At 44.0% G+C, this 13,426-nt stretch overlaps 1 protein-coding gene across 3 annotated transcripts in view; it reads left to right on the top strand.

Annotated features, from left to right (window-relative positions):
• The window catches only part of LOC144681887 (endonuclease/exonuclease/phosphatase family domain-containing protein 1-like), a 36,028-nt gene extending 22,746 nt beyond the window's left edge, over positions 1-13,282 (top strand). For all 3 annotated transcript variants that reach the window (XM_078543992.1, XM_078543994.1, XM_078543993.1), the window contains exons 5-8: positions 2,151-2,285; positions 6,183-6,303; positions 9,421-9,615; positions 11,099-13,282. In XM_078543992.1, the coding sequence (XP_078400118.1) occupies positions 2,151-2,285; positions 6,183-6,303; positions 9,421-9,615; positions 11,099-11,214 (567 nt within the window). In that variant the 3' untranslated portion in view covers positions 11,215-13,282. The remainder of the gene's footprint in view (positions 1-2,150; positions 2,286-6,182; positions 6,304-9,420; positions 9,616-11,098) is intronic.
• Positions 13,283-13,426: the final 144 nt, after the last annotated feature.

Raw genomic sequence — 13,426 nt, 5'->3', positions numbered from 1 at the left:
AAAAGTGCATGAGGAAAGAGGAGAACAATGGACCCAAGTGAATGTCGCTTTCAGAAAGCTGGAATATGAATGATGGTTTAAAGGATGTCTTTCCGTATGGTAAAGTTCTATGATTCTGTTAACAATCCAATATTTTTGGGTACTTTGTTCAAATTTCTCGCTCAATGACTATTTACTCAAGAAATATAAATCAGATTCAATGCCCCAAACACAAAGCACAAGAGGATAGATTATTTCATCTGGTGAGGAGGCTATGACAAGTGGTTATTGCTTTAAAACAGTTGCTGAACGAGTGAAGAGAGGGAAGGAGAAACTTCCATGTTTGTCTCTTTGCTTGTTGCACTTTTCCTTCCTCCACCCTTCCTCACAGCAGCTTAGCTCAGTTGGTTTAAGGGTTGATGGTGCATGAAATGCTTTGCCACAGAGATCATTGCATCATTTAAGGAAAGAGTAGGTACACAGTTGAAACAGAGGAAGATAAAGGACTACAGTGGAAGAAAAGAGTGGTGAGAGTAGTTTTAGATTACTCTAGCAAATTATTGGCATAGTTAAGATAAGCTGAATGAAAGAAAGAACATTTATAATATAAAGACAGAAAGTGCTGGAAATACTCATCAAGCCTGGCAGTATCTGTGGAAAGAGAAACAGAGTTAATGTTTCGAGTCCAATGTGACTCTTTTTTGGAACTGAAGAGAAGTAGGAATGTGATGGGATTTACACTGTTGATATAGTAGGGGAGGCGCAGGTGGAGCAAAAGTGAAGGTCAGGGATAGGTTAGAAAGTGGGGAAAATAAAATGACAAGGATGTCATGGAATACGGGCAAAGGGAGTGGTAATGATAGTATTAAAGACACAAAGCTTGCTCAAAGTAAGTGTTAATAGCAGAATAAAGGTGAGCACTGTCTGAAAGCAAAATGTATGTATCTTCCTTTTGAGCTGTTACCTCCATGATTCTAATCTCCATTTAGGTATGCTCTGATCCTACTTTGCTATCTTAATTTGATGTAATAGGTTTTGTTAATTGCATATTAATTATCTTTAATTTTATGCAGGCGGTGGGTATTACTTGGGGGCTCAGTTATACCCCTGTAAATAGGAACAGACTGAAATGGTGGTTGTCAGGTCAGGAGGTGCATGTTTGTAATGTCTATCTCTGTAAATAAATGCTTATAAAAGATTGGCACCTGTTCTATCCTGCACCACCTGGCCTTTTGCAATATAACAGGTTTACCTTATCTAATTTTACTCCAGGACTTGATCACAAAAAAATCAAAGCTGACACTTCAGTGCAGTACTGAGGGAGTGCTGCACTATCAGCGGTTCTGTCTTTCAGATAAGCTATCAAATCAAGGGCCTGTATGCCCTCTCAGTTGGTCAAAAAACAATCTAATGACACTATTTTGAAGGCGAGCAAGGGAGTTACCCCTAGTGTCTTGGCCGATGTTTATCCCTCTATCAACAACTTGGTCATTATCACTTGCAGTTTGTGGGACAGAATTTCTATGGTTCTCTTGATATCCTACCTTAACTTCAGTGTGAATCAGCAGAAACCCTGAAGATATATATCTGCTCTCCCAGGACTCTTCCAGAAATACAAGCTGGAATAGATCTTTTTTTTTTGGAATGAGAAGCAGATAAGTTATTTGAAAAATAAAAATGTAGAAGTGCATGAGGAAAGGACAGGACAATGGACCCGTGTGCAACTTGACTGCTGTGTATCCTCCATTACAACGGTGATTAAACTTCTAAAGTACTTCATTGGCTGTAAAGTACTATGGCATGTCCTGTGGTTGTGCAAGACACTATACAAATGTAAATCTTTCTTTTTATTTAGTATTTAATAAATTTAGATGAGGCCTCTCATTATCAGCCTCTTCCTGCGCTGCTGACTGACCATTATTTTTTCTTCCATATAAAAGGAAACGTGGATTTTAATCTGGGAAAGTCTCCACACAGAATTTATGCAAATCCAACTCCTAAATAATAATTCCAAAGTAGCGTGCAGTACAATTACTGAGTCTGAGTTTCTAACTATACCCCAGATCTCTGAGCCCTACTTTGTGCAATGCCACCTGAGTACAATTCATTTTGATATCTTTCTTTTAAGGGAAAGCGCGAATGTTTCATTTATGTTCCCAAACTTCCCACAGGATGTAGAACGGGTGGCCTTCCTTTGGGACACTAACTCAGGCCTCGAGCTGGACCGGGCCGTCAACCTAGAGAAGCTGTTAGAGCAGGAGAATGGACACCAGCCATACAGTCAGCCTTTGTTAGGGCGTTTCAAGGTAAGATATGGCTGAAAAGGCTTGGCTGCTATTTAAGGCCATTTCTGTCAAATTGTACATCAAGGAATGGGGAAGGGAGGGTGTAGCATAGAGTGTCCCTGAGCAATCTCCCTATCTTGTCCACCCTAGATCATCAAAAGACCAGAGGATAGGGGCTGGTGCAGAAAAACAAGGCCTATATTTTGACAGCTTTCTGAGGATCTATGTGTGTCTTATTCATCCCTTACTGCTCACCCTTTCCTTCCTTCCTTCTACCCTCTGGACAGTATCAACTTAGTTCAGCTGACTGTCATTTCAAGTCCCCCTCCAGAACACACAGTCCAAGCTGTCACACTTATTGCAGCTCTGATACAAGTGCTTTCCTTTGGTTGATCCCATGAAACTGGGGCCCTGTTCTGGTGATTCAGGTGAATGGACCACATGAAGAGGAGCTGGGAGCTCACCCTGTGTTCTGGCCAACACTCCTTCATCAAGTAGCACCACCATAAAACGATTAATTGATCACCCATCATGTTTCTGTTTGTAGCACCTTTGCAAATGTTAAGGGAAGATGAGATATGTTTCCTCTGTTCTATAGCAGCTCCTTTGACCTTGGCTCTATATCTCCTGTGGCTCAATTAGGACATTTTCAACCTTAGCTCAGAATCAGAACAGAAAGCTAAATTTCAACCCCTACAGCCTATCACCAAGGCTGCTTACAAAGAATTACAAAGAAAATACAGCACAAATCAGGCCATTCAGCCCAAACATTTCATGCAGGTCTTTATGCTCCTCCTCCCGCCCTTCCTCGAATAACCCCATCAGCATAACCCTCTAATATTATCTCCCTCATATGCTTATCTAGCTTCTACTTAAATGCATTAATACCAGAAGTCTTAACTGCTCCCTGTGATAGCAGGTTCCTCATTCTCACCATTCTCTGGGTAAAGGAGTTTCTTCCCAATTCTCTATTAGATTTCTAGGTGGCTATTTTATATTGAGGGCCTCTAGGGATAAAAAATCTAGGGGTAAAAAATGAATAAATAAAACTATAAAAACAGAACTAAGGGGCACAGTTTCAAAATAAGGGGTCTCCCATTTAGGATGGAGATGAGAAGGCATTTCTTCTCAAGATGTCATTAATCTTCGGAATTCTTTTCCACAGAGAGCAGTGGAGACTCTGCCATTGAGTATATTCGAGGTGGAGTTAGGCAGATTTTTTGAGGGGCAAGGGAATTAAGGGTTGTGGGGGGCAGGCAGGCAAGTGGAGTTAAGGCCACTGTCGGATCAGCCACGATCTTACCGAATGGCGGAACAGGCTTGATGGGCCAAATGGCCTATTCCTGCTCCTATTTTTTATGATCTTATGAGTCCACCTCACCCTCCTCACCAAACAACATTGACCTGCCTAGCATATTGAATTTAAAATCCTCATTTTCATCTTCCAATTCATTCATGGCCTTTCCCCATCCTCCCTCTGCAACCTGTCACACCCTTCAGTCTCTGGACTATGGCTTTGCCTGTATTCTCCCTGCTTGTGGAGGGCCTTCAGCCACCTCAGCCCAACTGTCTGGAACCCTGTCCCACATCCCCATCAAACACCACCGCTTCTTTCTCCACCTGTGAGAACTTAATCTAAACTCATCACTCAACCACTCCCCTAACTCTCCCATTATGGTTTGATATTGGTCCTTGTTTATATTCTTCCCTCCTCTATATTCACCTTGGGACAGTTTCTATGTTGGGGACACCATTAAAATCCAGGCCAATAATAAAATTCATCTATGGCATCTGTTACTTTTTACAATAGATACCATGAAGTTCTTTGATGTCTACACTGAAGGATTAGAAACTTGGCATAGTAGCCTGGCAAAATAAAGATCATCACACATCAGCAACGCACTACGGATATCCATCCAGAAACCAAATACACAATTGTCCATGTCTGCTCACTCCTATAGAATTGTGTCATTGGATGCTGCCACCTACTGGAATTTAGGGCAAATTAATTGAAAAAGAGAAACATTGAAAGGCTAAAATTTATATTGTACCTTTTTACATGTCTGAGAAACATCTGAAGGCACATCACGCATAATCACTTATCTTAGAGTCCAGTGCCATTTGTTATGGTGGCAAATACTGCAGACAATTTGTTATAAAACAAGATCCATAAAGCAATTGAAGCCTACAGCACAAGAGGAGCTATTCAGTCTTATTGGAAAGCAATCCAAAGCTGACCCCACACTCCATTCTCTCTCCTATCAAAGTAGGATCATAGCAAGATAGGCCATTCAGTCCCTGTTGCCTGTTCCATTCAATTTGGTCATGGTTGATCTGTACCTCAATTCCATTTTCCATTTTGTTCCAGATCCCTTGACACCCTTATTCAAAAATAACCTTCCATCTCACCCTTGAACATTTTAATTGGCTCAGAATCTGCAGTGTTTTATTTTGAGGGCGGGGGTGGGGGTGGGCAGAGAATTCCATGATTCCACTATCCTGTGTATGAGAAAAATACTTTCTGATGGAGGAACATGACATGGTCATGGTTGATACCATGAGACATCAAGGAGGGCAAAGTAAGGACAATGCATCCCAGCCACAGTCACACTGGATGCTCGTGATTTTGACCAGGTTTGGTAATAGGGTTGAAGGGATTTAAGCAGGAAGTTTTGGGAGAGGTGGGCACATAACAAGGAGACAATGACATGTTCAAGGAACGTTGGGAGCAAAGGGAGGTTAGGGGTGGGACAGTATTAGGAGAGGATGGACAGATCAAGACTGGGCTGGTGACTACAAAGAGGATATGTCTGGTGTAAGGCAAACGCATGGGGACCAGCAAGGGTAACAATGAGGAGGGGTTATCTGGGAAGGGGACCAAGAGAATAGAAGGTGCATCTCATGGAAGGACCTTGGCAAAGGTGCAGTGCGATGGCGGTGGGGGGGGAGAGGGGGGTGGTTGCTGGATGGTGATAAACTGATCTGAGAGGACAGGCAATATAAGCGGCTCTAACTTTGTTCATTTCAATGCATAAGATTACTGTCCAGTCCAAATGCAGTCCAAATCCTGCTTTCTACAAACCCAATGTTGATTGTCGTGTAGTGTCCTTTCGATCAAATTTCAAGAAAGCACATCTAGCTCTCCAACCTCACACAGTGCGACTGGCCAAGAATAGGAGGCAAACTATGTGGCCTTGAAATTGGTCAGTGCTCTGCAAATGTCCCATTGCAACTTTGGAAAACTCCCCTCAGAAATGGTACAAACCTGGTTATGCCGTTGCTCCATATGCTGATGACCATATTGGGGCGGAGCCTCTGTCTCCTACATATAAGGCAAATGGCAGAATGAGGTGAGGACCTCCTAAGCCAGAATTTCCACTCACAGGCCTCAACCGACACCTGGTGAGGTAGTTGTCACTGGTATGCCAAGAAAGGTGAGGCATACAGACCTCCACAAAGACAAATGTGGGGCACAATAGTGGGCTACATCCCTCACCAGTGGTCTGGGTCACGAAAGCGAATGAACATTTATTCCTGGATCAGATCCCTTGCTCTAGGGCAGGTTACTGGCAGGGTAGGTAAGGTTCAGGCAACACACCATTCCAGCAACATACCACCATGGGCAAGCTGGCGACTGCATTTCCATTGGCATGGGGCAAAAAATGGGGCAAAGTGGTATTTGTGCCAACCTGCCCCATGCTCCCATTTACCCTGGCATGTGCATGCTCCAGTAGGCTGGTCTCATGGGAAGCCCTGGATGTGATTGCAGCATAGCCATCCAGATAACTGCCAGTGGAACATTGGGGCCTTTGCTGTTCTCTCTAGGATAAAGCTACATCATGTGTTTGCCAAGGCTATGGTTCTGAAAGATTAACAGGAACTTTCTTTCTGTCTTTGTCCCACCTCTGACTTGTGCAGATAGGTGTGCTCCCACTCAACCTCATCAATGTCCATCTTAAGGCCAAACAAGATTCTGGAGTTGTGTCCAGTATCGCACACAAAAGCTTGCAAATGGACCTGCTCCGAACACACCTCGCAGGTATTCTGTTACATTCTGTTAAAACGGTTATTGGTTTCATCAAAACATGATTGGGCTAAAAAACAAAAGACACACCAAACTCATCAGGTTGTGTGGAAAGGGAGTGGTTGTGACAAGGCTGGTGAGTGGAGCAGTTCAGTGCTTAAGAGGCCTGTTAATGCAGGAGTAGGCAGGGCTGATGCCCCAACAGGAACTTGCATCCACCTAGCTCCCTTAACAGATGGAAATGTACTGAGGTGTGCTATAGAAAAAGAAAGCGCCAGATACTGAGCTGAGCCCGAATGAGAGAGTTAAAAGGGGTTGGGAAGAGATGGGTGTGAGGATTTTAAAGGCGGAGAGAAGACAGAAAGAGTGAAAAAGTCAGAGAGCAATAGAAAGAGTGAAAAAAAAAGACACAAATATACACAGAATAATGGAGGGATTTAGGGAGAAAGCACATATGAAATATGAAAAAGAATCTCGCACCAGCGCGGAAGATGAAGATGCATGGGGGGGCCAGGGCTAGAGGATTGGATTGCACAGATTGTTCGTCCAATTCTGGAATTTGCAACTTTATGTGTGGGACCTTTATATGGTGAGAGATTGAAGCAATCCAAAGACATGCTGTACAATTCTGCACAGATCAGTATGGGAAATACACCAGTGTCACATCCTTGACCAAAGATTTGGAATCACTACAGCAAAAGAGGGAGAAGATAGACGGACCATGTTCTATAAAATAGCAAACGGACTGATGGGAACTGACAGAAACAAGTATCTGGTGCCCTCCGGCAATGACATAATACGAGGTAGCCATCCACACAAACTACAAAGACCACGGGCAGAATTTTTCAGTCGGCATATGGTGGCGGGCTCAACACGCCGACATGTAAAATGACGTGCGATGATGTCGGGCGTGCCTCCCAACATCATCGCGCTGAGTTGCGATGTTTTGTTCAGCAGGCGCATGCCGGAGTCGGCTGCGCACCCGCCGATATGTAAGGGGCCTATTAAGGCCATTAAGGATCTAATTAAGGTAATTATTAACACTGCCTATCCAACCTTAAGATTGGCAGATAGGTGAAAAGGCCAACCTGCCTTCATGTTTTTTAGGAAACCCCATCTACGAGCGGGATGAGGTTTCCTAAAGCTTTTATAAATAAAAAAATTTCCATAAAAAAAATTCCATCTCATGTGACACAGTCACATGAGGAGACATGTTTAAATAAATTTATAAACCTTATATTTAATCATTTCAGAAACCCTTCAATCTCCCCAAGGCAGCCCTGTGCCTCAGGGAGATTGAAGCACTCTTTCGCGTACATGCGCAAAGAAGCACTGGCCCCGACATTCCCCTCACCCCCTGCCCGCACAGGTAGCACTGAGCGCTACCACTCGCGTCTTACGCTGAGCGGGCCTTAATTGGCCCACCCACATAAAATGGCGGCGCAGAGCCGATCACTAGCAGCGATCAGCTCCACAATCGCCCCCAACCGCTCCCGCTGAGCCCGCCCGCCAACTGGAAAATTCTGCCCCATTTGTTTCCAAGACAATGTATCTACAATCTTTCTTTCCAAGAACAATCCCACAATGGAACATGCTGCCAAAGGAATTAGCTACAGCCCCATCACATGCAATCTTTGAGACTCATCTTTGAATTACTTCCATTTTAAAGGTTTTCATTATCAGGATGACCATCTCAGCAGGCCATGCCTGGTTTAACTAGCGCTACCCATATAAATGTTGATGGAATACGAATATTAATCTGTGATACTGACACAACTAAAACAGAAGCAGAAGAAGGGACATTAAGCTGGCAAATTGCAAAGCTTAGATGTGAGAGGCATAGGTGGCGAAAAAGGAGATTGTAAACAACATCCTCACTGCAATATGACTATTTAGAGTTGAAAGACATTCACTGAAAAGCAAATTAACTCTTATTTCCTTCTATTCAGTTTATAGGCAGTCTGCACTGCTCTTTGCCTCCAGAGGCTAGGGCAGTGGCCCAGTGAGGACCCATGTTGCTCACTTGCCTGTAGAGAGGTATCAGGATACAAGCATTCCCCCATCACTCAACACTCTCCTCCCCAACATTTCCCAGGAGCAGTGTAACAGGCATCAACCAAAGTTAACAGGGTACCTTCAACTGTTCTGTTGTCCTTTCTATGGGAGATTGGCAGAATCTCCAAACTGTGTAAACGGCTGAAAATGCCCATTTTCACTGTTACATCGAGGGTTGTGTTGGGCTGCCAGCCATTATGATGTTGAAATGGTGGTAGCCTTGCAAAATTTTATCTCCTGCAGCCTCCAAGCCCTCACTCCAGTTCCCGACAACACCAGAGGATTGTCACCTGTGTAATTGTTTCAATGGCTTTGTGTCTATCCACCACTCAGTGTGACCCTCATCCATACAGACCAGGATGATTCCAGGTTGAACCCCAGTCTCCTCTGAGCTAACTGCTCTCAGACCTGCAAGGATTTCATAATTGGCCTCAGTATCCCCAAGCTAGAGAGAGAAGAATTAGCCAAGTTTGCCACTCTCGGTCTCTGCTGGGGAGCGGCTGTCAATTAGCCTGTCAAGGGAAGGGAGTTCATTTTAACTATTGGTACAGGGTGGAGAACGGACAGTTGTGAATAGATTGGCTGTTTTAAAGCTCACTCATTCTCACCATTGTGCTGAATCTTAGAACCAGCCTTGAACCCACTGCTCTAGGGAATGGGGAGTCCACGGCTGCATACTTTACAAAACAAAAAGTTGAAAATTTAAGATAATTAACAAAAGAAACAGGTCGGGGGAGGGGGTTGGTGGTAGAGGGGACATGAGCAGAATTTCTTTATTAACCAGCAAGCTCTGGAATGCACTGTCTGAAGGGATGTTGGAAGCAAATTCAACAGCAACTTCCAAAAGGAAATTGGATAAATACTTGAAGAGGAAAAATGTGCAGAGTTGGGGTGTGGGACCCATCAGAGAGTTCTCTCAAAGAAATCAGTCACAAAGGGCTGAATGGCCTCCTTCGACGCTTTATGATGCTATGAGAAGATTGAAATAGAGGATGCATGAAATTAAGCTTTGACTGATTCTGCTGATCAGATTAAATTGCTGAGCTGAAGGAGATCCTCCTTTATCCTGTCTTTCAGACCAGAAGCAGCTCATCATTTTGGGGCATTTTGGTTTGCAGCCTAACGCCATTGAGTTCAATATATTGAGAGAAAACCACTTTGAACATTGTGTTCCCTGTGACATATTCACCAACATCAGCTGCAAGAACAAGAATGGTGACATCACTCAGGACAACATCTGGTGGAACAAGCAGCTTCAGACTGCTTACACAGGTAGGAAAATATCACGACCCCTTCCTCAGAAGGAGCAAATAACATTTTCCCCAAATCTTAAAGTATCCGTATCTGATGAGATATTGTACAGACAGTGAACATGCCTCAAGCTAACTCATTCGGTGACACGATGATGCCATTTGTATCATGGCCTTCCAATTTTTGGTTGTTCAGGTGCAAGAATCCCAGTCATTTTCCCATCTCCATCCCAGGCCCCAGAAACCTATTATATGTCCTCATTGTTGTCCTGGACATGCCTTAGGTGATGTGGCAGCATATCCACCGCTGAACGGGAAGGCACAGAGGGTTTGAACCCTACTCAGGATAGTCCTGATGAGGGGAGACCACATACCAGGGGATGGATTGTCAAATAGGGGTCAGGAACTGGAAATGGAGGCTAAGGTCTCAATTCTGCACGGCATGCTTTAGGTATTCCCACTGCAATCTTTGAAGGTCCAACCAATTAAAGGCCAGGGAGCGGGCTTGTCGTCCAGTCAGGGAAGTGGGAGCTGATGCTGTGAACATGGAGACGGTGAGGGACAAGTGGAGGTAAGTTTATTTTTATTTTTGAAAATGCCACAGCTGTCTGGCCATGATCCTGGAGGAACAATACCTGCAGGGAATGCCGAGCAGCCGCAGCTGTTTTCCAGGAGCTGTTGTGGGTCTGGGCTGGGGGTGGGAGTGCAGTGGTGGGAGGTCCCATGCTTGACCTTTTGTGCTTCCTCCCTCACTCCCACCCTGAGTTCACCATGTCCAGGCCAACACAGGCTACCCGCAATGCCAACTGGAAATTCCAGTCGGCGCAGGAACAGGGCCTTAATAGGCCCCTTAATTTACAATAATTGGACTAAATTGGCTTCCTGGCACTTCCTGGCACAGAGACCAGTAGTGCCAAATTGTGCACCCAGCCACCTCTGACCCCGATCCTGGCCCATTTAAAATTCCAGCCCTAAATCTCTGGCTCAGAATTCTGAATTAACATACAGTAGGAGGCTCACGTCTGGTAGATGTGGGTGCCCTCTGTACTCACCACCCACCCTTCCACTCACACCTCCAGCCCTAACAGGCTGATTTGTATGGGTTGCAGAAGCCCTCAACACCTTCCCATGTTATAGGACTAATCATCCTCTTAACTGGTGTAAAGGTGGTTGTGGCCATGGAAGGAGCAGTCGCTTAAAAGCTTGTCAGGCTGTAAACAGCCTGGAAATCCTTCTGCTATTTCACAACTTTCTTCAAGGAAAGAACTATTGCCCCTTTAGAGTCCAAAAAGTTCAACCTTTAACTTTCTTGTTCTATATGCTTCAGTGCACTAAGGCAATGAGTATTGTTAAGCCAGGAAATATTTGATTCATGAAAGTCATTTGAATTAAAATCCATCTTATTGAGAACTTGGCATTAGCCTTTGTGAGGCTGCCCTTGAATGCTTCCCCGACCCTCGCAGCCTGTTAAAAACTCCTCTTCTCTTTGATTCTGTTCTTTATAGGGAGATGGGGAGTGGTTCGACAGGGTCTCAGCAGCCCCTGGATTCCCGACGGTTGGAAATGGGGGGGAATGGTATCACACCACTGCCCAGTTTGGATGGAGTTCTTCATTGATTAGAGACAAAACTGTTCTGCACTGAATCTGCTTTAAGAACGACAGAGAAAATGGGCCACCATGACTATTTAAAACTGTTTGTTGTTTAGTCTGTTTCTAATCCAAGAAGCTAACTCAACAATGGCGCAGGGTCATTCACTGAATAACTAGACCAGGTGAACCTTCGAATTCAGACACCAACAGATGACCTTTATTTGCAGTAAAACTCAAGAGCCATGTATAACCCAGGATCATCACATCTCCCTGGATATGGAAGATATTGAATTTGAAGCATGTATCATTATCTGGTTGAAATCTAGTTGGAGGCTGACTAGATCACATCATGAGAGCCTCAAATTGGATCAGACCTGGATTCTACTTGTTCTGAAGAAGAGTCGTATGGACTTGAAATATTAACTGTTCTTCTCTTTCCTCAGATGCTGCCAGACCTGCTGAGATTTTCCAGCATTTTCTCTTTTTGTTTCAGATTTCCAGCATCCGCAGTATTTTATTTTTAGTTTGGATTCCACTTGTTGCTTTTAGGTTCCTGGGCAGGAATGCTGAGTGATCCGACAGGATCTCATCAGCCCTTGGATACCAGGGGTGGAATCACAGCCCTGGTTCTTCCTATCTCGGAGATTACTATAGGTTACTGACCTTAACGGATGACAATAGGCTTTCCAATTGACATTCCACAATGTGGTGCACATTCGTCCAATCTTGTCGGCCATTCCTATTTTTAACAATGTCATCAGTTCTTTATCAAAGAAAAACAGAAACAAAATGGCGTAGCCCAGAGTGCATTCTGTGCCCTTGCTGCCCTCAGTGCTTCCTCCAAGTGGTGTTCAACAACACCCTTCAAGCGTCATCACTGACCCAAAACATTGACTGTTTTTTTTCTCCATAGATGCTGCCTGATCTGCTGAGTAATTCCAGCATTTTCTGTTTTTATTTCAGATTTCTGGCAGCTGCGGTGTTTTGCTTTTATTTTGTGTTGACACAATTTTCTGGCTTTTCCTCCTCCCTGTTCAAAAAATGATTAGCCCAGTGCCTTTTTTTGAAGAAAGTGCACATTTAATTCTTCAGATTCTTTGACTAAATGGAACATTTATTTTTTTCTCTTCTCCAGTGAAAACACTGTCTCATGCTTTGTTACTGGATCACAAACATTGGCAGCTCTCTGGTACCCAACTCAAATGGTCATTCACCATCAGCGAGCCTGACTGTGAAGGTGTGTTTGGGATGGATGGGGTCTGTGGACATCAAAGCCTCACTTAACATCCTCCAGAGGTTGCTGGAGAATGACCAGGATCAGGAACTCTGTCTGATAGTCCAAGGGGACTGGGATGAACAGTAGAATCCAACGCCTATGCTGACTGAGATCGACAAACTCCAGACTGTCTCAGTGTGAACCACGAGTGCAGCCTAGTTTACGTTGTTCATGCCCCCTTGAGCAGTGCATTTATGGAATGAGCCACTGGGGTTAGGCTCAACACCTTTTGATATGGGTGCAGAGATGTCAACACAGCCTCAGTGAGACTGACAGACTACTTAAAATGTTGACCACAGTTTAGTAGAGGGGGATGGGGTACCTATCGGCCAGGGTTCCTAATGTTCACCATAAATCCACGACTGCAGCTGGAAGCACAACTACAGCCATTGGCTGAGGACACAGCTGTGATTTCCAGCCCTTCCAGTTCAATAACTAAGAATGTCTAGCCGGTGGAGGGTAATGGTCTCTGGTTGTCTTCCATCAAATTGTGTCCTAGCAAGAACTCAACATCCTCAAGGAAGGTGGAGGTTAGGGAGGAGGCAGGAAATGGGGTGAGAAAAGAAAAATAAAAGTCAAAACCATACAATGAGCACTCCACTATCTCACAGAATGAAAACTAAACTCTTGCACTATCTGATCACAGATAAAAAGACTATTCAAATATTGACTTAATATAACTCATTTGCACCTATCATATTTTTTAAGTTATTCAAAAGTTGTGCACTTGTTTAAAAACTGTGTTTGTTGAGTGGCAGTTTGTTCTGTTATTTATCGCTTGTTTCTCTCGCCTGTGCTGGGATTAAAATCACCACAAAGCTCGACAGTTTTCTAAATTAATTAATTCTCTTGTTACTGCTTAAAACATCACCTCTGCCAAACTTGTTGCTCGTTATCGTCATCAATTAGTCCTCAGCAATTTCTGATACATTCTTAGTTTTCCAACACTTGCATTTTTCAAAGGGA

The sequence above is a fragment of the Cetorhinus maximus genome, chromosome 6 (assembly GCF_964194155.1).
Source record: "Cetorhinus maximus chromosome 6, sCetMax3.hap1.1, whole genome shotgun sequence".
Lineage (NCBI taxonomy): Eukaryota > Metazoa > Chordata > Chondrichthyes > Lamniformes > Cetorhinidae > Cetorhinus > Cetorhinus maximus.
This window is presented reverse-complemented; position numbering and strand designations above follow the sequence as displayed.